Source organism: Lepidochelys olivacea (assembly GCF_965140295.1).
Source record: "Lepidochelys olivacea isolate rLepOli2 genome assembly, chromosome: 1".
Lineage (NCBI taxonomy): Eukaryota > Metazoa > Chordata > Testudines > Cheloniidae > Lepidochelys > Lepidochelys olivacea.
In genome coordinates this window covers 40113630-40135601 of record NC_140411.1, presented here as the reverse complement: position 1 = coordinate 40135601, position 21972 = coordinate 40113630, and the positions used below count along the sequence as shown (strand labels likewise).

At 42.6% G+C, this 21972-nt stretch overlaps 1 protein-coding gene across 1 annotated transcript in view; it reads right to left on the bottom strand.

The window, feature by feature from the left end:
- Positions 1-18287: 18287 nt before the first annotated feature.
- The window catches only part of FDX1 (ferredoxin 1), a gene marked incomplete at its 5' end in the record, with an annotated part of 53285 nt that continues 49600 nt past the window's right edge, over positions 18288-21972 (bottom strand). The window contains one exon of the mRNA XM_084630944.1: positions 18288-18999. Within this exon, the coding sequence (XP_084487070.1) occupies positions 18885-18999 (115 nt within the window). The 3' untranslated portion in view covers positions 18288-18884. The remainder of the gene's footprint in view (positions 19000-21972) is intronic.

Sequence of the window (21972 nt, the reverse complement as noted above, 5' to 3'; positions counted from 1 at the left end):
TAAAATCCCAAGCTGGCAAAGAAAACGGGCTCAGAGGCAGTCTCAGAACATCAGGTGACAGTCCCAAGGGGGTCTCTGTGACCCAATCCATCACACCAAGGTTGTCCTCTACAACCAGTTTTTCCATGAGGTCCTCACTACTCACCAATATCAAATCTAAAATGGCATCACCTTTTGTTGGTTCAGCAGCTATTTGGTGAAGAAATCTGTCAGCTATCACATCCAGGAATAGCTGGGCCCTACTATTATTAGGACCCTACTATTACTTGTCTTCCAATCGATATCGGGGAAGTCAAGGTCACCCATAATCACATAATTCCCAGTAGTATTTATTTCATCCATATCCAAATCAGATCCTGGAGGTCTGTAGCACACCCCAGCACTTAGGCCAGGGGAACCTCAGTCGTTTTCGTCACCAAAGTAATTTTGGCCCAAACAGACTCTGTCTTATCCATTCCATCACTTCTAATTTCTTTACAGCCTACCTCATCATTAATATACACTGCTACTCCACCACCATTGCCTTTATTTCTGTCTTTCATGAACAGCACATAGCCTTCAATACCTGTACTATTATTCCACATGTTTCTGTTATCCCTATAATATCTGGTTTCACTTCCCAGTAGTTCTAATTCCTCCATTTTGTTATCCAGGCTCTTGAATTGGTGTACAAACATCTTACTTGTTGCTCCTTGGCTTTGCCCACATTCCTCACCCAATTGGGTACAGTGATTCTACTGCCAGTGTCGCCTGCCTGGCAATTATTGCTAAACAACATGTTTTCATGGTTACCAGCGAATGAGAATCAACCGTTCTTGAGGAAAATAACTAAACAGTATATATGCAAAACACAATTAAAATTGATTATTTAAATCAAGGTTTCCTACTTTAATCATGATTAAAATCAGTGATTTAAATTGCTTTAATTTAAATCAATCCACCCTGTAAACAAGGGGCAAGGCAGTAGAGAATCAGGTCCCATATTTCAAGCAGATACAGTAATTTCCTGTTGCAGGAAAGCTCAGCAGCCTACTAGACAAAGCAAGCCTGCAAAAGAAATTAAAGGTGTTAGTATCTTAAAAGCCCCTTCTTCAAATAAAAGGTCCACAGATCCATTAAAATGGGTACTTCAGCCTGCTTGTACTTAGGGGGCAGAACCAGACAAGTCAGTCACTGGCAACAGGGGAATGCCCCAGCCCATTAAGTTCCCTGTAGCTGATAACTTCCACAACCAGGATAATTCCATTCAACTTTCCTAAATTACCAATTTTGTTAAGTATAGTTTGAAGAAAAACCATAAAAACATCTCCTATTGCAGAAGACCCTGGCGATAATTTCCCCTAATGAAATAAACCTGAACCTTTGAATGTCAATTTTCATTTCTGTTCTCCAGGTTGTACTAGATCTGTCAATCTTATTACTCAGAGAAAAGAAATTTTCAGGTAAGCAAAGATAAATTTTCCTATTCTTCATCATGCTTAAGTACACAGAGCTATCACAATGAGGTTTTTCTCAACTATGTGGGAAAGCAGGATTATAATAAGGTGAATTATATATCCTCCATCTTTCAACCTCACTTAGGTTTGGAGAAGACTGCTACTGAAAAATGGTATTGTTTAAATATTGGATGAATATGCAGAATAGTGTGAATGTATGTACTGATGTCATATGGCAGCCTAGCAAATCTCATTACAGGAGAAATTACTTCTCTATCCTGAGATGTGTCACTGCTCTTTCAGATTGGACTTTATGACTGACAGAAGGAAGAATATTTCTTGAATCTGCTTTGGGAATTAATGCTATGGCAGCTGTAAGAACTATTTGTCTGAATTAAAAGTACACTACTTGGTCTCATCCGAGAAAGCTCCCAACTTCATAAACTTATCTGATTGGAGATAGTAGTTATCAGTAGGGCTACATTAATGGATAAGAAGGATAATGACATCTCCCACAGGGGTTCAATTGGTGTAGTGGGGTCAGGACCAGAATGAGATTCCAAGGTTGTGGTCTATAACCATGTGTGACTGGAATCAGAGTAGATGTCCTAAGGAAGTATTTAACAATAGTGTTTGTACAAAGCATCTTTTTCTTGAACATACTGAGAAAATTATCATTCAAAACCTAGACCTTTTGCTTGAACACTTTCATATACCAGCAATAGTGCCCTCCTGGAGGAACTCCAGGCTATGATTTGGGTAAGCACAGGTAAATTTTCCTGTTGAGTAATACAACACCGAACAAGCAGCAAATGTCAATTAGCAACAATGGTTTCATATCTTAAGAATCATAAATAGCTTTCAGTTATGGCTTATTTTTTATCTCATAACTTCAGTTTTCAGAAATTCCTGCATGAGGTATAAATATGAATAATGTTCCTAGCTGTTGATTGTTGTAACCCATACAAGAGACGTGCACTATCTCACTCTTTCCAGCGAACCCCCTTATCCGCACATGAAACTGAATATCTGAAATCCCCAGGTCAAACAGAGAAATTAAAACAATCATATATAGCACAATATTGTGAGAAATAACTTTTTCTTTAATCTACATAAGCAAAAGAATCTATTTAAAGTGAAAGTTTAAAAAGAATTGAGGTTTCTTTAAAATGAAAAAAGCATAAGCTCAAAGACCATGGGTGTCTCCTAGCTGTAGCTGTATGCTCATTCATGCTGTGATCATGGTTTAGTCACTAGAGGAAAGAAAGCTAGTGACACTGACATAGATTTTCATTTACAGCTGGTACAAAAAATTCCAACTAAACATTTTTTCTTTGGATTTTGTTTCTTCAAAATCCAAACATTTTATGGAAATAGTTTGATTCCAGTGAAGTTCCAAAAGAACTCAGGCAAGGTTCCATTAAAAACCCAATGAGTTTCCTGCCAACTCGCCTGCCCAGCTCCTGGGTAGTTCAGGCTCCATGCTCGTCATCAGCCCACCTGGTGGACCGATACGCAGATCTTTGGCAGCCCAGGGCTTCCAATCTCCTGTTCTGGGGCAGTCTGCCAGGCACTCTGTCCCTGAGTTCGGCACCCCAGGGCTTCTTGAGTCCATGGCAGTCCCTCAGGCAGACTGCCATTGAACCTGGATTCCATTCCTTTTCACAAAGAATTTTTAAATGTTTGGGTTTTTTTCCAAACCAAAATGAAACCAAACGTCATAATATCGAAGTCCTCTACAAAACAGCATTACTTTTCTACACCCAGCTCTACTTTCAATTAATCAGCTGGCTACCAGTGTTAATGAACTAGCCTTCCCTTGAAATGGCAAGTCTTCCTGAAATTATAACTAGACAAAGCAATAGGGTCCCCCACATAGCAAAACCATTGTTTGGAAAGGGTTTGAGAAGGGTTGATTTTTTTTTAAACCAGTTTAAAGGATAATTTTAGGAACTACTGAGGACATCAGTACTGACAGCAAGTTCTAGCTTTAGCCTGAACACTTTCATATACCTGCATTAGAGCCCTAAATGGTTGGCTGAGAAAATGAAATAGAGCTCATGGGTACCAGACAGAAAAAGCCCTTCCCATTAGCCCCAGCTAGCATTTGACATAAGGATTTCTCTGTCTGGTTCACTAATGTGTGGATCCTTTCAAAAAATCTGAAGTTCTGCATTCATGGATTGAGGGAGCCAAGAATAGATAATTGGATCTTGACCTCTGCCAATGGATGTGATAGGGTGCGATGTGGAGGAGCTAACAGGATTTACTGGGTAGGCCTCATGTGAACCCTGGTTCCCTGAAGCAGGTCTGTGCATGAGGTTAGCATTCCCAATAGGTTTCACTAAGAATTGGATTTTCATTTCTGTGACACCACTTGTTTTTGTTTATAGCCATCTTCATCATGGCTTCATCTTCATCTTTTAACATTCCGCTGAGAAGAGACCCTGGGCCTACTTGTCAGATCAAATGGTAATTATTCCCATCAACCATATGCAAAGTGGGAGAACTGTCTGTGGGATGGAAAAATGGAAATTTGAAAACAGGCCTCTTTTAGGAACTTATTCAGATGTTTCAGACTGAGTCCTGCTCCATTTATTCCTGAGTCCCTGCAGCTAGAAGTAGAATAAGGACCAGCCCTCGATAGGGAATGGGTTATTTCTAGAGCCCCATTAAATTCTTTTTAGTTTTTGTACTTTTCCATTTTATGTTTCCAGAAATCATGTCTTGTTTTAGCTGTCAAAAATGTTTTTTTCTTTTTATTACATTTGCATTAATAAAATACTGTACCTCAAATGACCGTGTATAGACAAAAACAGTGTAAAAATGCCACTTATTTATACTACATCATTTTATTAAGCATTAATCATTATTCCATGCCTTGAGACATTCACCAACCACCCCTCCCTCCCACACACCATAGTTAACCACCCCAAAATACCCTGGACATCTCTTTAGGGTTTTCCTCCTCAAAATTTACCCAATACTGCATTCCCCACTTGGTGCCACAAACCCCATGGGACACTGCAGATCCTCCCAAACCCTACTGGTTCCTTTTCCAGCACCCCCCTCCCACCTGCTCCCACTCTATTTAGTCAGGGACCGCTCCCTGGGCACCCTCATCTTCCTTTCTATATTCCCTCTCTGCCATTGAACCTTACCCACCCCATTAACCCCTCCCCCTTTTAATATTTCCCATCCTGCATTGAGTTCCAGGGATCCCCTCCTCTATACCCCTTTATATATTCCCTCTGCCTCACTGAACCCCTAACCCCACCCCTCCAGCCCTGCTCCCCCAGGAGAAGAGGGTGTCAGGTCCTGCTTCCAGGGTGGTGGAGGTCCTTGGCTGGGGGGGGGGGGCGGGGAGGGAGGGGGAAAGGTGGGTTGCAGAGCAAGCCCACCCTGCAGTAGTGGTTCCTGTCTGTGGAGCTGGCCCAATGCCAAACTTTGTGACCTGGCGCAGCACTGGTCATATTTGGCCTGACCATCCCTTTCTCATGATGTTGGCGAGGCAGCCAGGCCAAATTTGAGTGAGTGGTGCTGTGACCCACATGTGCCAGGTCACAATGCCACTCTCTCAAATTTGGCCTGGCTGTCCCACACTTATTACTGTGTACCCTAGGTCACAACTCCCAGAGTGGGGAGCCCAGCCCGGGCCTGCTCTGGGGAGTGGGGAGCCACTGCTGCAAGGTGAGGTTTTTCACTTTGTCATTTTTTACTTCCTTTTGTTTTGTGTTATTTTGCATTTGAGAAGTCCACAGGGTGCTTGCTATAGCACTCTGATCAAAGTAGCTGATGGATGTCTTGGCATTTCCAGGGGGGTGCGTGAAATTGGGAATCGGACAAAACTGTGCTTCTAATTCTTGCACAGTACCATAGAGTGCTCCCTCTGGATATCCAGGGACCTCATTTTGACCAAAGCTGTAGATAATTTTCTACCAAACTGAAAGAACCTGGAACTAATTTCAGGTTTAACTCCTAGTAGGGCTGGTCAGAAGTTATGCTCTGACCTTCTCTCACCAAAGTGGTATTCTCTGTCATACTACAGCAACTTCGTCAACTTGCCACATGCTCTGTAGTCTCTGACAGGAGCTAGGATTGTAAAACTTCTTTTCTGATGTCTATGAACAGCTCCGGCTTTCTGTAACGATCCCCACTGCAACATGAAGAACTGGAAACTGTTTTGCCTGAGCAGCTGATCTCAATGGCAAAGGCCCCCTCAAACCAGCATGAAACAGCTTTGTGCCCCACTGTTTCTTTTCAGGGTGCAGCCATTAGATTATGAGCTATTGTAGGATCAGAGAGTTGATATGGCAACACTGACCACCCATGTAAGCATTGCTTGTGCGAGCACGTGGAGGCTGTTGAATGTCATTTTGCGCATTTATTTCTGTTGGTAGGCAGTGGCCTACAGACCTTTCATGCCCAAGGGAGGGAGCTAAAGTGATACCTGCCCAGACTTGGCTGCCTGCAAAGGGCCTCCATAGTAAAGAGGCCACTGTTTCAGGTACAAGAGTCTCCCCCAGTTAAAAATGCTGAGTCCCTGGCCACCAGAGAAGATAATCACATTTACCTTTGGAAGTGACACCATATTGAATTTGGACTAGTGCACCCCAAAAAAATGTATGACCTTATAAAATGGAGGCCAGGCACCATTAGAAACAAGGAAATGGTGAGCCAAGAGACTCCTCAGTGCCTGCTTGTTCTTCCACATCCGGGCTACTCTCCTTATGACTCTATGGAGAACAGTTTCAAGGCAGAGTTAGAGGTGAAGCTTGGCAGCATGCAGCAGCAGCTAATCTGGCCTGGTTGCCCACCACTGCAACCAGGGGACAGCAGCCCAATCTTTAGGGTGTGGTGACCTAAAGAGGATGACAGCCCATTTCCTAGTATTTTAGGAGTGGCAGGAAATCCCCAGTCCTTTATTATATCGTTCCAGAACACTTGAGGAGGGACAGTTACAGCTTGTTTAGAGCAGCTCTAGCCCTCCTAAGTATTGTTTCACAGTATTTAGTGCTCTGCTGATCCTGTTTTATGATTTGAGCCCTAACTCTGATTTGGCCAGCTGGCCTTCCTCACATAAGAAGGACGAACATCTTCTTCATAAAAAAAAATTAAGTGTGCACCATAGAGGAATCTGCATGGCTTTTTGGGTTGGTCTGTTCTGCATTAATCTGCCATGCTGCATACTATGAAGGTAAACTGGGGAATTGGGTGCTGAGGCTTATCTACCATGCTCCACTCTGTAAAGTGAGCGGGGAACCAGTGCTGAGTTATTTATAGTAGCTTTGGGAGTTTGTCCCTATAATCCTGCCTGAGGGGGCTCAGACATTGCACCAAATATAGTTCAAGTGGCTCAACCTCACTGCCCCCCACAAAGGGGCTGACCTTGTCTCCCCAATAGGGGCCCCATCAGGCAGGAGCACCATTTAAAGCAGGGGGAGGCCAGATGGGGCATGGAGGAGGGGGGTGTTGCATCCCACCACCAGGGGTTGTGATGTAGTGGAATGCATATTTGGGTCCTGCCCTGGCTGGGGTTGGAGAGTGAGCCCATCCTCACCACTCATCCCACAGCAGCTCCTGTCCTTCCAGGCTGGTACCAGCTCCCCATGCTTGCCCATTGGCTCTTGCCACAGCATGCAGGTAAGGCTCGCTCCCTGCAACACTGCACTCTGCCCTCTTCCTGGCCAGAGTACTGCTGGATCGCTTGCTCTGAGCTAGACTGTGGCAGGCCAAAAATTGGTCAGGCCATGGCCCAGTTATCCCCTCCACCTCTGTGGCCTGTGTTCTTAGGGATGGTACTGTGAATTACGAATGGACTGGTAAGCAGCTCTACCCCTTTCTGTTGTATGAAGTATAGATTGTTCTGTATTTCTCCTGGGGCCTAGGCTAGCAGTCCTCTTATAGAGGTGGCAGACTAGAGGCAGGGCTGGGCCTGAAGGTCCCTTATTAGACTTTGAAACATTAGTAGGGTCCAGGCTGTATCCAGTGGCTTCCATCCACAATTTGCAGGGAGGTGGAACAGGAGGAGCAGCAAACTTCCAATCAGAACTATGGCTGCTGGTGGGAGCTCTAGGGATGCTGTATTCATTTTCCACCTGGCACACAGTCCTTCTAGGATTGCTTGCTGCATGGAGATGGAGGAATTTCATGCTCCTGAATCCAATTATTGCAGTCCTGGATGGCTCCTTTCCTTCCCTGGCAAGGAGGCTGAGGCAACTCAGTTGAGAGTGGGCTGGATGGCTGATCATCACACGACCTGAAAGCTGGCCGAGCTCCCTGACTAGACACTCAAAGAAGTGAAACAGGAGACAAAATCCTCTCCTTTTGCCTTTGGAATTTCTTAGCTTAGCTCTCTCCCTGAAGTCTGCAAGGGCACCTATAGCACCAAACCCTTCAGAAAGCAGAGGTGAGGGGACAAACTCCACAAAAGGCAAATACAATCCTGAAAGTTAGATTAGAGGTGAGGCATTCCACTGCTGCCAGGTATGGTTCTGCCCCCTACCTGCACATGCACACCATAATGGGAGCTGCAGTCCTTAGCATAATGAAGAAAGGATGAAAGTAGAGGGAATCAGGTTAAGTCAGCTCCTTCCCTTACATAGGAAAACTAAGGATGAGTGTAGTATACTCTGCCTTAGTTACCTAAGGATTAAGCTGTGACCCCTCTCACCCCTTAAATTTCTGTCAGAAGATAAATGCAATTGTAAATCCTTTCCTTAGTCTTTATTTCCACGATACAGTTAGATTAGTAATATATTTTGCTATTTAAATAGTCATCCACAATAATGAAGTCATTTAATAGGGAAATTAAAAAATACCATGTGCCAAAGTTGTCCCTACTGTACTCCTACTGAAGTCAACAAGGTTACAGTAGATCGATATATGGTACCAAATATCCTACCATACACTGAGTTATGTATTTTCTGAAGTACGTGGCAATTCCTTCACCCTTCCTCAGATCCACATTCCTATACAACATAGGACACGCACAGAAGCCAAAATGGACTTTGCGGTCTCTGTTTGCCTCTCTCTGCTGAATGAATTCCTCCAATAATCATATTTTACAAAATCCAAAAGAAAAAACCCCTCACGCTGCAGGAGGCCTTCTTGTGAAGTGCTAACACATGAGAACAGCTCTGCTCTAGCTATACCAAAGACAGTTGCACATTGGTGGTTTCACATTTGTGTGGTGATACAAAGCTAGATTCACAAAGGGACTCAGACACTGCAAGATTGAACATCATTGTTCCTATATTTTAGATGCCTAGAAAATCATTGGGATTTACAGTGCCTGAGTTATGCACACAGATTTCCTGTGCAGTGAAGGGAGGGACATAGGCACCTAAGAATGGGATTCACAGAAGCCAGCACACTAAGCAGCTCCCTGTCTAAACTAGCCAATGTGAGGGGAGTGTGGCCTAAGGGGGATTCAACACCTAAATTCAGGCTGGACAGCGGCACCTACAGCTGCTGGGATTATCAGATGTGCACACTCTCTTGTTGGGGAGGAGGGCGGGGTAGAAAAGCTCTCAACTTTTAGCCGTGGTTAGAATATTCATCTTAGCTATGGAAGGACCCCACCCACAATGCAGAGAAGTACCTGCCACTTCTTAGGTAAGTATCCTATCACTGGGTTCCTGGACCAGAATATCCTGTGCTACCCCAATCACTGCTGTTAAAGCTGGTCCACTTTGGATAAATAATTAGAATCACTGGGCCAGAGAGCACAAGTGGACATATGTGAGCATGATAATGACTTTATAGCCTGCATAGAGCATTCACCTAGGATGTAGGAGACCTAGGAACCAGTTCCCCATCTCCCATTTATCCAAAGCAGAACAGCTTCAACAGGAGAGAGTGAGGGAGCCCCACACCAGAATATCCCATAGAGTGTATCTTTTCTTGCTTTATTAAATATATTATAATTGCTTATTTCCTTTAAATAAATTATACTTTGTTTTCAAAGACTTACTGTTTGCATGTCAATCCTTTGAGCAGAGGGCTGTATCAGTGTCCTTCCAAGGGATTAGCAGGATTAGCCTGCTCCATGCCTTGCCTCTGAGGGCTAGAGGCAAACCCCTGGTAATAACTCTAGGGCGGGCCAACACCTTATTACCCATTTGGATGGAATAAATTGCATAACTGTAGGCAAATCACTACGGGAGTGCCTAAGGTCCAAATTGTGGATTAACAAGATGAAACCTATAACAACAAATGATGATGGAAAACAGGTTAAGTTGCTTTCACTAATGAATGTTATAAACAAGTGGAAGAAAAGCCGAGAGACTAAATTAATTCAATCAAATAAGGGGCAGGTTGATATGATTAAAGGAGTCAGCTGAAATCATGCTTGGTAAAAAGATAAGATGTGGAACTGGCAATTGACTAACCAAAATTGGTGTGTCAGATATTAAGACCTTACTGGTAGACAAAATAATGACGGGATGGGCTATTGCTCCCATCACTCCCGTTTTGGGTCCGTAAAGAAAGACTTCAGAGGGTGGGATGAGGGGGGAATATAGAAGAGCAGAGTCTCCTGGAGCTGGATGCCACCCCCACACTGTCTTTTCGGACCCCAGACCTTCTGCATCCTAATCCTGAGGAAATGTCTTTACTAGGTCAGGCCAGAGAGAGGGACTGAGAGAATATCACCACCACCACCACCACCTCCAGCTGAATCCCAAACAACACATGGAGTAAAATAGAAGCAGACTATCAGCTCCAGCTCATTAACTTCTTCTCTTTTACACAAAAAGACAGTTACCATCTTGGACACTGACTGACTGTCAAACAAGAGGGGGGGGGGTTCCTTTCAAAACTTCTTTCATAGAAACATTTACAAGTTCACAGAAAGGCCAGCAACCAATTCAAGGGCTTCAGGAGATGCAGAGTACATCTTTTCTATAGCTATTGGAAATGAAAAGATGAAGCAGTTGTTTGATGGTTTGGAGGTCTCCACATTCACACTGTGGCAAATCCTCGATTCTCCATTTGTGCATGGGATGCACACATCTTCCATGGAACATCCTAATACAGTTGATGGTCGTTCACGGTCTTTGGTGGAACAAGAAACCAGGCAGTTCAACAGCGGAATCATCTACGAGGTGCTTGTTGTTTACATCACTCCCTGCCCGTTGCAGGCACCAGGTGTCTTCTGAGTTGAAGCTGGATGAAAAAAAAAAAAGTTTCTTCAGTTGCCCTGAATGGTTGGTGGCATTAAATCAAGCGTAAGGCAAGTGAACAAGGTTGTCATGGAGCAGCAGCTTTTGATTAGTGAGAGCTTTCTTGTACTCATGCAACATAGCCAGCTGTCACCAGACGGTTCGAAGATGTCTGTGAGGACTGAAACCAAGGCAGCAGAATGGACTTCAGGGTGCCAGCCCCATTTAGCTTGATATCAAGGTCTGTATCCGAATGTCCTCCCCAAATAGGTGTGCAATACTTGGACATGGAATAAACAGTGTTGCTGTTCATAGCATTCGAGCACCACGAACTCAGACAGCTGCAGCAGCACAGGAGCCAGCAAACAGAGCTGTAAACAGGGGAGTTTGTGAGGGGAGTTTGTATTGTGGTACTTGTTTGGCATTTGGTTTTGCTGTGGGTGGTGGTGTTTTGGTGTGGTTTGTGTTTCCCAGATTAACAGGATTTAGGTGGGAAGGCTATGACAGATACAGAGGCAGCAGTGGGAGTGACCCATGTAGTGGAAGATGCAATGAGGGTGACTGGATGTGGAAGCTGTGGTATGTACATGATCCTGGAGGGGGTACCTGATAAGAGTTCTGTCTGCATGAAATGCCGTCTGATAGAGCTGATGGAGGAAAAGATCCAAGGGTTGGAGATGCAGATGGAAAGTCTGGTTGAGTTTAGGAAGGGGTTTGAGCAGATTATGGAGCAAAGACATGAGGTATCTGAAGGGAAAAGCTCAGACTTGCAGATGGAAGCAGGGCTGGGGAATTCTGAGGAGAGACTGGGTAAGGAAAGTGGTCAGTGGAAGCATGTGACTAAAGGAACCAGGCAGAGGAAAAGACGGGCTAGTGAAGGAGAAATAGAGCTCAAGAACAGGTTTGCAGAGTTGGAAAATGAAGGGGCTCAGCAGGTAGTCGCTGAAGGTGGAAGGGCAAGGAAGAAGAGAAGAGCTGCTAGTCCTATAGGAAAAGGGGAAGAGTCAATGGAGACTACACCAAATATGAGCCCCAGGAGGATACAGGATGGGTTGAAGAGGATTACAAGGGAGAATAGGAATGGAAAGAACTTGCAGCCAGAGGAAACAGGGGATAGACTGGAGAATAGCACCATCACCAGGAAAAGGCAGGTCTATGTGATCGGGGACTCTTTACTGAGAAGAATAGACAGGCCTGTAACCAGAGCTGATCCAGAGAATAGAAGGGTGTGCTGTCTTCCAGGTGCTAAGATACGGGATGCAGACCTGAGGTTGAAAAGGATCCTAAAGGGAGCAGGAAAGAATCCCCTAATTATCCTTCATGTGGGAACAAATGATATGGCTAGATTCTCGCTGGAAAGTATTAAGGGAGACTGTGCTAGGCTGGGGAAGACGCTTAAGGAAATAGAGGCTCAGGTAATCTTTAGTGGGATTCTGCCTGTTCCTAGAGAAGGGCAACAAAGGTGTGACAAGAGTATGACTATTAACAGATGGCTTAGGCAGTGGTGCTATAAGGAGGTCTTTGGGATGTATGACCATTGGGAGGCATTCATGGACAGAGGACAGTTCTCTCGGGATGGACTTCATCTGAGTAGGAAAGGAAATAGACTTCTAGGATGGAGGCTGGCACAACTGATTAAGAGAGCTTTAAACTAGGAATTTGGGGGAGATGGTTGGGAGATGTCCAGGTAATCTCCACCTCAGATTTTAGCATTGGGAGGGAAGAAAACAAAGTAAGAAAGGATACAGCCGTGGGTAGGAGAAAGGGCAGTGTGGATACCAGTCTAATAGGTTATACTGGCTGTAGAATGACCGAGCCTAATAGGGTACGGAATGTGAGCGAGGCCAAACAGCAAAAATTAAGATGTTTGTACACCAATGCGAGGAGCCTTGGTAATAAAATGGAGGAACTAGAGCTACTGGTGAAGGAAGTGAAACCAGATATTGTAGGGATAACAGAAACATGGTGGAATAGTAGTCATGACTGGACTACAGGTATTGAAGGGTATGTGCTGTTTAGAAAAGACTGAAATAAAGGTAAAGGCGGTGGAGTAGCATTGTATATCAATGATGAGGTAGAATGTAAAGAAATTAGAAGCGATGGAATGGATAAGACAGAGTCCATCTGGGCAAAAATTACATTGGGGAAGAAAACTATTAGAACCTCCCCTGGGATAGTGCTTGGGGTGTGCTATAGGCCGCCGGGATCTAATCTGGATATGGATAGAGCCCTTTTTAAATGTTTTTAATGAAGTAAATACTAATGGAAACAGTGTGATCATGGGAGACTAACTTCCCAGATATAGACTGGAGGACGAGTGCTAGTAATAATAATAGGGTTCAGATTTTCCTAGATGTGATAGCTGATGGATTCCTTCATCAAGTAGTTGCTGAACTGAGTAGAGGGGATGCCATTTTAGATTTGGTTTTGGTGAGTAGTGAGGACCTCATAGAGGAAATGGTTGTAGGGGATAATCTTGGCTCAAGTGATCATGAGCTAATTCAGTTCAAACTGAACGGAAGGATTAACAAAAATAAATCTGCAACTAGGGTTTTTGATTTCAAAAGGGCTGACTTTCAAAAATTAAGGAAATTAGTTAGGGAAGTGGATTGGACTGAAGAACATGTGGACCTAAAGGTAGAGGAGGCCTGGGATTACTTTAAATCAAAGCTGCAGAAGCTATCGGAAGCCTGCATCCCAAGAAAGGGGAAAAATTCATAGGCAGGAGTTGTAGACCAAGCATCTCAGAGAGGTGATTAAGAAAAAGCAGAAATCATACAGGGAGTGGAAGATGGGAGGGATCAGCAAGGAAAGCTACCTTATTGAGGTCAGAACATGTAGGGATAAAGCGAGACAGGCTAAAAGTCAAGTAGAGTTCGACCTTGCAAAGGGAATTAAATAGTAAATGGTTCTATAGCCATATAAATAAGAAGAAAAAGAAAGAAGAAGTGGGACCGCTAAACACTGAGGATGGAGTGGAGGTTAAGGATAATCTAGGCATGGCCCAATATCTAAACAAATACTTTGCCTCAGTCTTTAATAAGGCTAAAGAGGATCTTAGCGATAATGGTAGTATGACCAATGGGAATGAGGATATGGAGGTAGATATTATCATATCTGAGGTAGAAGCGAAACTCAAACAGCTTAATCGGGACTAAATCAGGGGGGCCCAGATAATCTTCATCCAAGAATATTAAAGGAATTGGCATCCGAAATTGCAAGCCCATTAGCAAGAATTCTTAATGAATCTGTAAACTCAGGAGTTGTACTGTATGATTGGAGAATTTCTTGAAAATAGGAACTATGTTAGCAAGGGAAAAAAAAGTGATCTGGGTAACTACAGGCCTGTTAGTTTGACATCTGTAGTATGCAAGGTCTTGGAAAAAATTTTGAAGGAGAAAGTAGTTAAGGACATTGAGGTCAATGGTAAATGGGACAAAATACAACATGGTTTTACAAAAGGTAGATCATGCCAAACCAACCTGATCTCCTTCTTTGAGAAAGTAACAGATTTTTTAGACAAAGGAAACGCAGTGGATCTAATTTACCTAGATTTCAGTAAGGCGTTTGATACCATGCCACATGAGGAATTAATAGTTAAATTGGAAAAGATGGGGATCAATATGAACATTGAAAGGTGGATACGGAATTGGTTAAAGGGGAGACTACAACGGGTCCTATTGAAAGGTGAACTGTCAGGCTGGAGGGAGGTTACCAGTGGGAGTTCCTCAAGGATCAGTTTTGGGACCAATCTTATTTAATCTTTTTATTACTGACCTTGGCACAAAAAGTGGGAGTGTGCTAATGAAGTTTGTGGATGATACAAAGCTGGGAAGTACTGCCAATTTAGAGAAGGACCAGGGATATCATACAGGAGAATCTAGATGACCTTGTAAACTGGAGTAATAGTAATAGAATGAAATTTAATAGTGAGAAGTGTAAGGTTATGCATTTAGGGATTAATAAGAATTTCAGTTATAAGCTGGGAACGCATCAATTAGAAGTAACGGAGGAGGAGAAGGACCTTGGATTATTGGTTGATCATAGGATGACTATGGAGCTGCCAATGTGATATGGCTGTGAAAAAAGCTAATGCGGTCTTGGGATGCATCAGGAGAGGTATTTCCAGTAGGGATAAGGAGGTTTTAGTATGGTTATACAAGGCACTGGCGAGACCTCACCTGGAATACTGTGTGCAGTTCTGGTCTCCCATGTTTAAGAAGGATGAATTCAAACTGGAACAGGTACAGAGAAGGGTTACTAGAATGATCTGAGGAATGGAAAACCTGTCTTATGAAAGGAGACTCAAGGAGCTTGGCTTGTTTAGCCTAACCAAAAGAAGGTTGAGGGGAGATATGATTGCTCTCTATAAATATATCAGAAGGATAAATACTGGAAAGGGAGAGGAATTATTTAAGCTCAGTACCAATGTGGACACAAGAACAAATGGATATATACTGGCCACCGGGAAGTTTAGACTTGAAATTAGACGAAGGTTTCTAACCATCAGAGGAGTGAAGTTTTGGAATAGCCTTCCAAGGGAAGAAGTGGGGGCAAAAGATCTATCTGGCTTTAAGATTAAACTCAATTAAGTTTATGGAGGAGATGGTATGAGGGATAACATGATTTTGGTAATTAATTGATCTTTAAATATTCATGGTAAATAGGCCTAATGGCCTGTGATGGGATGTTAGATGGGGTGGGATCTGAGTTACCCAGGAAAGAATTTTCTGTAGTATCTGGCTGGTGAATCTTGCCCATATGCTCAGGGTTTAGCTGCTTGCCATATTTGGGGTCGGGAAGGAATTTTCCTCCAGGGCAGATTGGAAGAGGCCCTGGAGGTTTTTCGCCTTCCTCTGTAGCATGGGGCACGGGTCACTTGCTGGAAGATTCTCTGCTCCTTGAAGTCTTTAAACCACGATTTGAGGACTTCAATACTTCAGGCATAAGTGAGGTTTTTCGCAGGAGTGGGTGGGTGAGATTGTGTGTCCTGCGTTGTGCAGGAGGTCAGACTAGATGATAATAATAGTCCCTTCTGACCTTAGTATCTATGAATTTATGAACCCCGCTAGAACCTTCTAGCTTTTGCATGATATTGGTGCAACTCCTCATTTTATGGCTTACCTATTTCAAATGTTGATAGGTAAGGCTGTGACTGAGAAGGACTCTGAGGTAGTGGGGGTAGGATCATGGGCAATTACTTTGCCACAGAAGTTTACATTCAGCATCTTCTTAACTTCAGAACTGCTGAGATGGAAAGCTGACACCATTTTTGATGGATTGGGTTTGATCCGCCAGTAGTGAAATGTAAATTTTTCATCCTCTTCAGATCAGCAAAAAGGACGTCCTTTCACATCCTTGAATGTTCTAGCCTGTGTCAGTGGCACCAGGTCATTGGCATAAATGATCTTGCAGCATGTAATACCAGTTACTGGAGTGGACGATACTGGTAAGGATGACCCCAATCCTAGAGCCTGTAAGACCCCCTGAAAGGAAACGCTGCTGGGCAGGACAAAGCTCAGAGCCAGTGCTTGCACTGACTACACATATTGAGGCTGGCTTCCAGCAGAAGCTTAAAAGGCACACAGCTTTTATCAACTTGTCATCAGCCTGACACTCTTGCACAAGGACTCAGAGCTGACGCTATCCAACCTAATTCAGTGTGACCGGGCATTTCTACTCATTAGGTCAATGCTTTTGGACAGACCGTTCCATAATCTCGCAATTCACGTTAGCAAAAAGTAGAGTCTGCACAATGGCTTCCCACAGAGATCAGTACTAGCACCATTCCTTTTTAAGGTCTGAAATGTTCTCCAGGGAAAAGGAACAAGAAACATTAAAATGAAAGCCTTACTTAATACTTTATATTTCAAATGCTTTAACAGTTTTTCCTTAAGATACAAAGAATGTTTAATGGTGTGTTTGCCATGGTACTAAGCAGGCTGAGGTCTCTGTATACCAAACCATAGACCTTGTTTAACATTGTTTAATGTTGGACAGTGATGGGCTTATGTTCACACCTTTCACCTGCCTCCCAGGTGAGTACCCTCACCACTGGGCTAAAAGTTTTGAGGGAAGCCCTCCTTCTCTGCCACCTCTTTTGTGTGGAACGAGGTGAGCTCACCTGCAAGGCATGATCCAGTAAAACTACTGGATCAGGCGCTACATGCCAATTTGGCAGAGGAATGACGATCTTCCCCTGGTTTGCACATCACACTGGAGCTTGGTTGGGAGAGAGGTGTCTTGATGCCTACAGGAAATCTGCAGTGTATATGCACAGAGGCACAGACAGACACCTAGTGAGCTTTTCTGCAGAAATGTAGGTGTCAAGTGAGTTTAGGCACCTACAGAGTTGAGTGTCAGGTGAGCAGAATTTTATGACTACCTGTGGAACCTACATTTCAGAGTTAGGCACATAAAGTGTCAGGCACCTAAATCCCTTTGTGAATCTAGCTCACAGTGTTTAAGTGCTTTGAGGTAACCACAATGAAAAGTGCCTTGTACCTTAAATAAAACTTACTAAAAAGTTCAGTTTTCTACAGCACACGTAGACAGTATAACAAACGACATCCATTCTTGTGACCTGAATTGCAAGTGTGTCCTTAGTCAAATGTAAAGAGCTGCTATTCAATAAAAAAGTATTTTAAGTGATAGTACTGCAGTACATAAAAGCATTCAGGGAGGAGGAGGACAGTGTGACTCCCTTTGATACTACACTCCCACCATCCTACAATGTTATTCACAGAGCAGTAACAGAGGAAAAGACAGAGCTCAATATCTATTTATATTTTATCTTAAATATATTTCCCTAATTTACCCTTCTTTTTGTTCTGCTTATGTCCCAATGAGGCTTCAGAATGAATATACTCCTGCTGTTTTTTGTCAGACCACTCAACCAAGTATTATTTTGAAAATCGAAGTAAATGAACTCTCTCATCAGAACATATAGGGTAAGGGATAAAGTCCTACATAGATTAAAAATGGATTAGATAATAAGAATCCCTATAATAAAAAAAAGGTTAGTGTAGAGGAGGATCCCTAAAATCAGAAGTAGAATGAGTGTTTTTGAAATATTTAGAAGAGAAGGAATTCCTTGGTTATGTAAAAAGATGTTGATTCACTGTAAGAAGCTGTAGAAGGATTTAGTCAATCCTGGGTAACAAACATGGCAAATTAAGTTTATGAGTTACAGGTACTGCATAGTAAGAAAAGTAATTCTTTTTCACATATAAATGAAACATGAAAGAACCTTTTACATAAAAAAAAAAATCTAGGTGTCAGTGTTGACAGCTCAGATACTGCACCTGATGACTATACTTAAGTACTCAAATGTAAATTAATGTTAGGCTATATACAAAATAAAGATTTCATCCAAATCTTAAAATGACTTTATAAGCTAATGGTATGACCATTGTATTTCATGGTAGTTGACTCACCTAATAACGTATGCAATGAAAACTGAAAAGGTAAACAGTGATGGTAAAAGCATGGAGTTAGGTTTTTTTTTAAACCAGACTGAAAAAAAAAAAAAAAAATCTAGAAAGGGTCCAATATTTAGTGAGGACTTAATCCTATGCACACAGTAACTGTAAAATTCCCATAATGGGCAATGGGAAGATAAGAAAATTGCTTTTATCAGGTATTAAACATCATCATCAGCAGGACTGGACCGGACGGAAACATCATCTCAACAGTATTTATCATATTTTATCAAGATTTCCAGATTTAGGATAGGCCAGCTCCACTCATCTTCCTAATTACACTTCCAGTTGTTGTGAAGGCACCATACCATCAACCAGCACATTAGCTCTCTTTGGATACACTTGTTTCTACTCCACCACATGAAGTACACAAGGAATTAAACAGAAACACAGTCTGTGCTACATTTGTCATCTGTCCAGCACCCTAATATTTCTAGGCCTGAAACCCTAAAAAACAAATTGTTTTGAATCTATATAAAAAAAAAAACCCATACTATTTTAGTGAAAAAGTCTGCTTTTCAAATACAGCTGAAAAAGAAAAGACTTCTTTACACAAATAAATCCATTAATGACTTCTCCGAGTATAATTTGGCCAACATTTTATAGTTCAGCTTTAACTTGTTAAAAAGTATTACCTCTTTTTAAGAATCAAAATAAGTGGTTTCATAAAGAAAATTAGAACAGAATTAACATTGATAGTCAAAAAATAACTCCCATGATTATGTGAGTTCACATTTAAACATTTAGAAATAAGTTATAAAAATAGTTAAAAATTTCATGAGACGCTCCGAATAAGTTTTATTTTAGGAATTCTTGCTCATATCTATGGATTGTCTAGCGTCAGCAACAGCTTCAGGTACTCGAACAGTCATATTGTTCATAAATTTCTTCAAGCAGATCTGGCAGCCCAAACGTGATCTGTAACGAAGAACAACACTATGTTTAGTTCTAGCCATATACTTATGCTGATGGTGTTATAACACTGCAGTCACAAAGCATGGGGTTTAAAATCTGATCTTTCAGAACCTATTCACATGAGACTTAGTACCGTTTACCCTTCTCTCCCCCTCCAAAAAGCGCATTTGTAAAAAGCTGGCAGGCTGTAAATACTGTAGCATAAAGATGCAAAATAATACAGCTAAAACACATTTAATGTAGTCCTTAATGTGAACTGGTAGATTGTGTTACCTTAGAGGGAGGGAAATTGGTTTTTAATTTATATGTAAAATTCTGATCCTGCAAGCTGCTCCACATGAGTAAACCATTATGTTTACTGAAATCAATGGGGTTCTGCCTGGGTGTATGCACATGATAGCTTTAAGGAGAGGGATCTAAGTTTGAAAATCAGCAGCATGGGGTAGTTAAAACCTATGGAGCAGATTCTCAGCTAGCTTAAATTGTCATAGCTCTAATGAAGTCTTCAATGAGCTATGACAATTTACACCATCTCAGAATCTGCACCACAGAACTTCTTCTAAGCTTATGTAACTGGTTTTAAATCACTAGTAATTTGAGATTTTCTCAGGTGGTTTATGTGACAAGTTGCTATTCTCAAGTCCAGTTTCTAGTGGAAAGTCTAAATCACATTATATAGCAACTGGTATAAAAAAAGGCTACATTTTCTGATGGTTCAGGCAGATCACAACTAGTGAATAGTCACAGAACTATGCATGGGGGCGTGGAGAGAGAAAAAATCAGCCTCTATTTGTACTTCTACCTATTCTTTAGCTAGGACCTCACTCTTCATTGTTGTCAGTTCAGAAACTTTATTTAAAAAAAAAACCAATAGAAATAGTGGAGTGAATAGATCTGGCACCCAAGTAGACTGAAAGGAGTAAATATTTTCCACGGGTTATTAGGCTTTGCTTTTGTCCTTTTTATCCTTTGTCATACTCGGAAGCTCTCTCTCAATGCACCTTTCTTTTTTTTCCCCGTCTCAGCCTCCTCATTTCCCGTGCCTCTTTTCCCCTCTGCATATATCCTAAATAAAACTTTGTTTAGCCTGCTCAAGATTAACCAAGGAAGACTGTATTTTCCCAATGTTTTGACATCCACTCTCCTCATCCTGCCAGCCTAGTTTCTGCTCTCCACCTCATTAGAAGAGGTGCCCTCACTAATGACTATTTCCTAAGACTCTTCTCTTCTTCTCAATCTCTCTGTCGGAGTGCTGGATCACCAGATGCCATATTGAATCCTACTGACTGTGACACAGTGCCTCTTTTCTATGGTCACGTGGCAGCAAGCAAAGAAAGGATTAGTGAGCAGGCAGAAAAAGTGAAAGGTCCATGTGCCTTTGGATGGGGGGATGACATGCTGAAGCGGTTATCAGATGTACTCTAAATAGAACTAATGAACAGTCCAGAGCTCTACAATAGTAGTAAATAATCCAGAAAAAAAAGGAACCTGAGTTTCCAAGGGAGAAATGCGATTCTGTTCTGCCCAAATGGACAATCTTTTCGATTTAGCTTCATGTATCAAATTTGTTGTGCCTTTTCTGCTTTGGATCAAATGTTGATACCAGCAAAACAGCTCCTTTTCACTACAATCAACCAGACAGCATGCATGCTGAGAGATGCAGTGAAGCTGGTTTGGGATGAAAGATCTGTCCATTGTTCTGGGAAATTGTGTGCAGGATCTGAGGTAACGTTACGGATGGTCAGATATATAGCTCAGAAGATCTGGATACTAAGATTGCTTAGGAACGTCGAGTGCTATTAGGATCATTAACTATCTTGCCTGAGCTTTTCAATATTAGAGGGATTGGTGAGGAAAACATCTAAGTGAGAGCCAGGGCTCACATGAGCATGCATACACACTCTCTCCCCTGAACAGAAATTTGGACAATGTTTATTTCTGTTGCAAATAAATCCATGACCCTATTTGCAGAAAATGTGAATGACTTGAGTCCTTGATTGCCATGTAATTGCATATGGACAATAGCCTGCTCAGGTAATCTGCTAGGGTGTTTTGTAATTCCAGAAGGTTCAGAGCTACTGAAGTGATTTGATGCCCACTGCACCAATTTGACAGCTGAATCACTTCTTGGCAAAGGGTGGACAACTGAACTCCTCGAGTGGAGGTGCTGATTTTACCAGAGTCCCAGGGTGAGGCATAGGGAACTCCCTCAACTGTACTGTGGAAATACTCGGTGCCTGAGTTGAGGTAGTGGCCAGTGCAAAAGAGCATGTCCTCGCATAACAGTACTGACTCAGGAAGCATCGTACCATGAGATCACTCAATACTGTGAACTCAGAGGCAAAAAGGTTGGTATCCCGAATAGGACACTAGATATTAATGGCACCAGGGTGGCAGACGCTGAAGATGCGGACACTGAAAAGACTGGTTCCAGTACCAAGAGCACCAATTATGGTATCACAGTTTCAGTACAGACAGGCTGAAACTGTTCCTTAGACAGTACCACAACTCAGTCACTGGAGCCTGAGGATACCAGACAGACATATTTTGGGACACATGGTATTCTTGGGGTGAAATAAAAGACTAGTGGCACAGCTGTGTTTAGCCCAGGTCAGCTGACTTGGGCTTGTAGGGCTCAGGCTGCAAGGCTAAAAACTGCTATGTAGATATTCAGGTTTAGGCTGGAGCCCAAGCTCTGAGACCCTCCTCCCTCCCTCACAGGAGCCCAGAGCTCAGGCTCCAGCCCAAGGCTAAACATCTATATAGCAATTTTACAGCTCCACAGCTGGAGTCACCTGACCCGGGCTAGCTGCGGGGGTTTAACTGCTATGTAGACATACCCTTAGAGGCAGTAAAATAAGGTGATTTGAGCCTCTTTTTCTTAGCAGCTCCCTTAGAAGGTGACCTTTTCCTATGCTTTCCCAGAGCAGTGCTTTCTCATATCCTCCTCAGCAGCCGACAACAAAGACCTGAAGG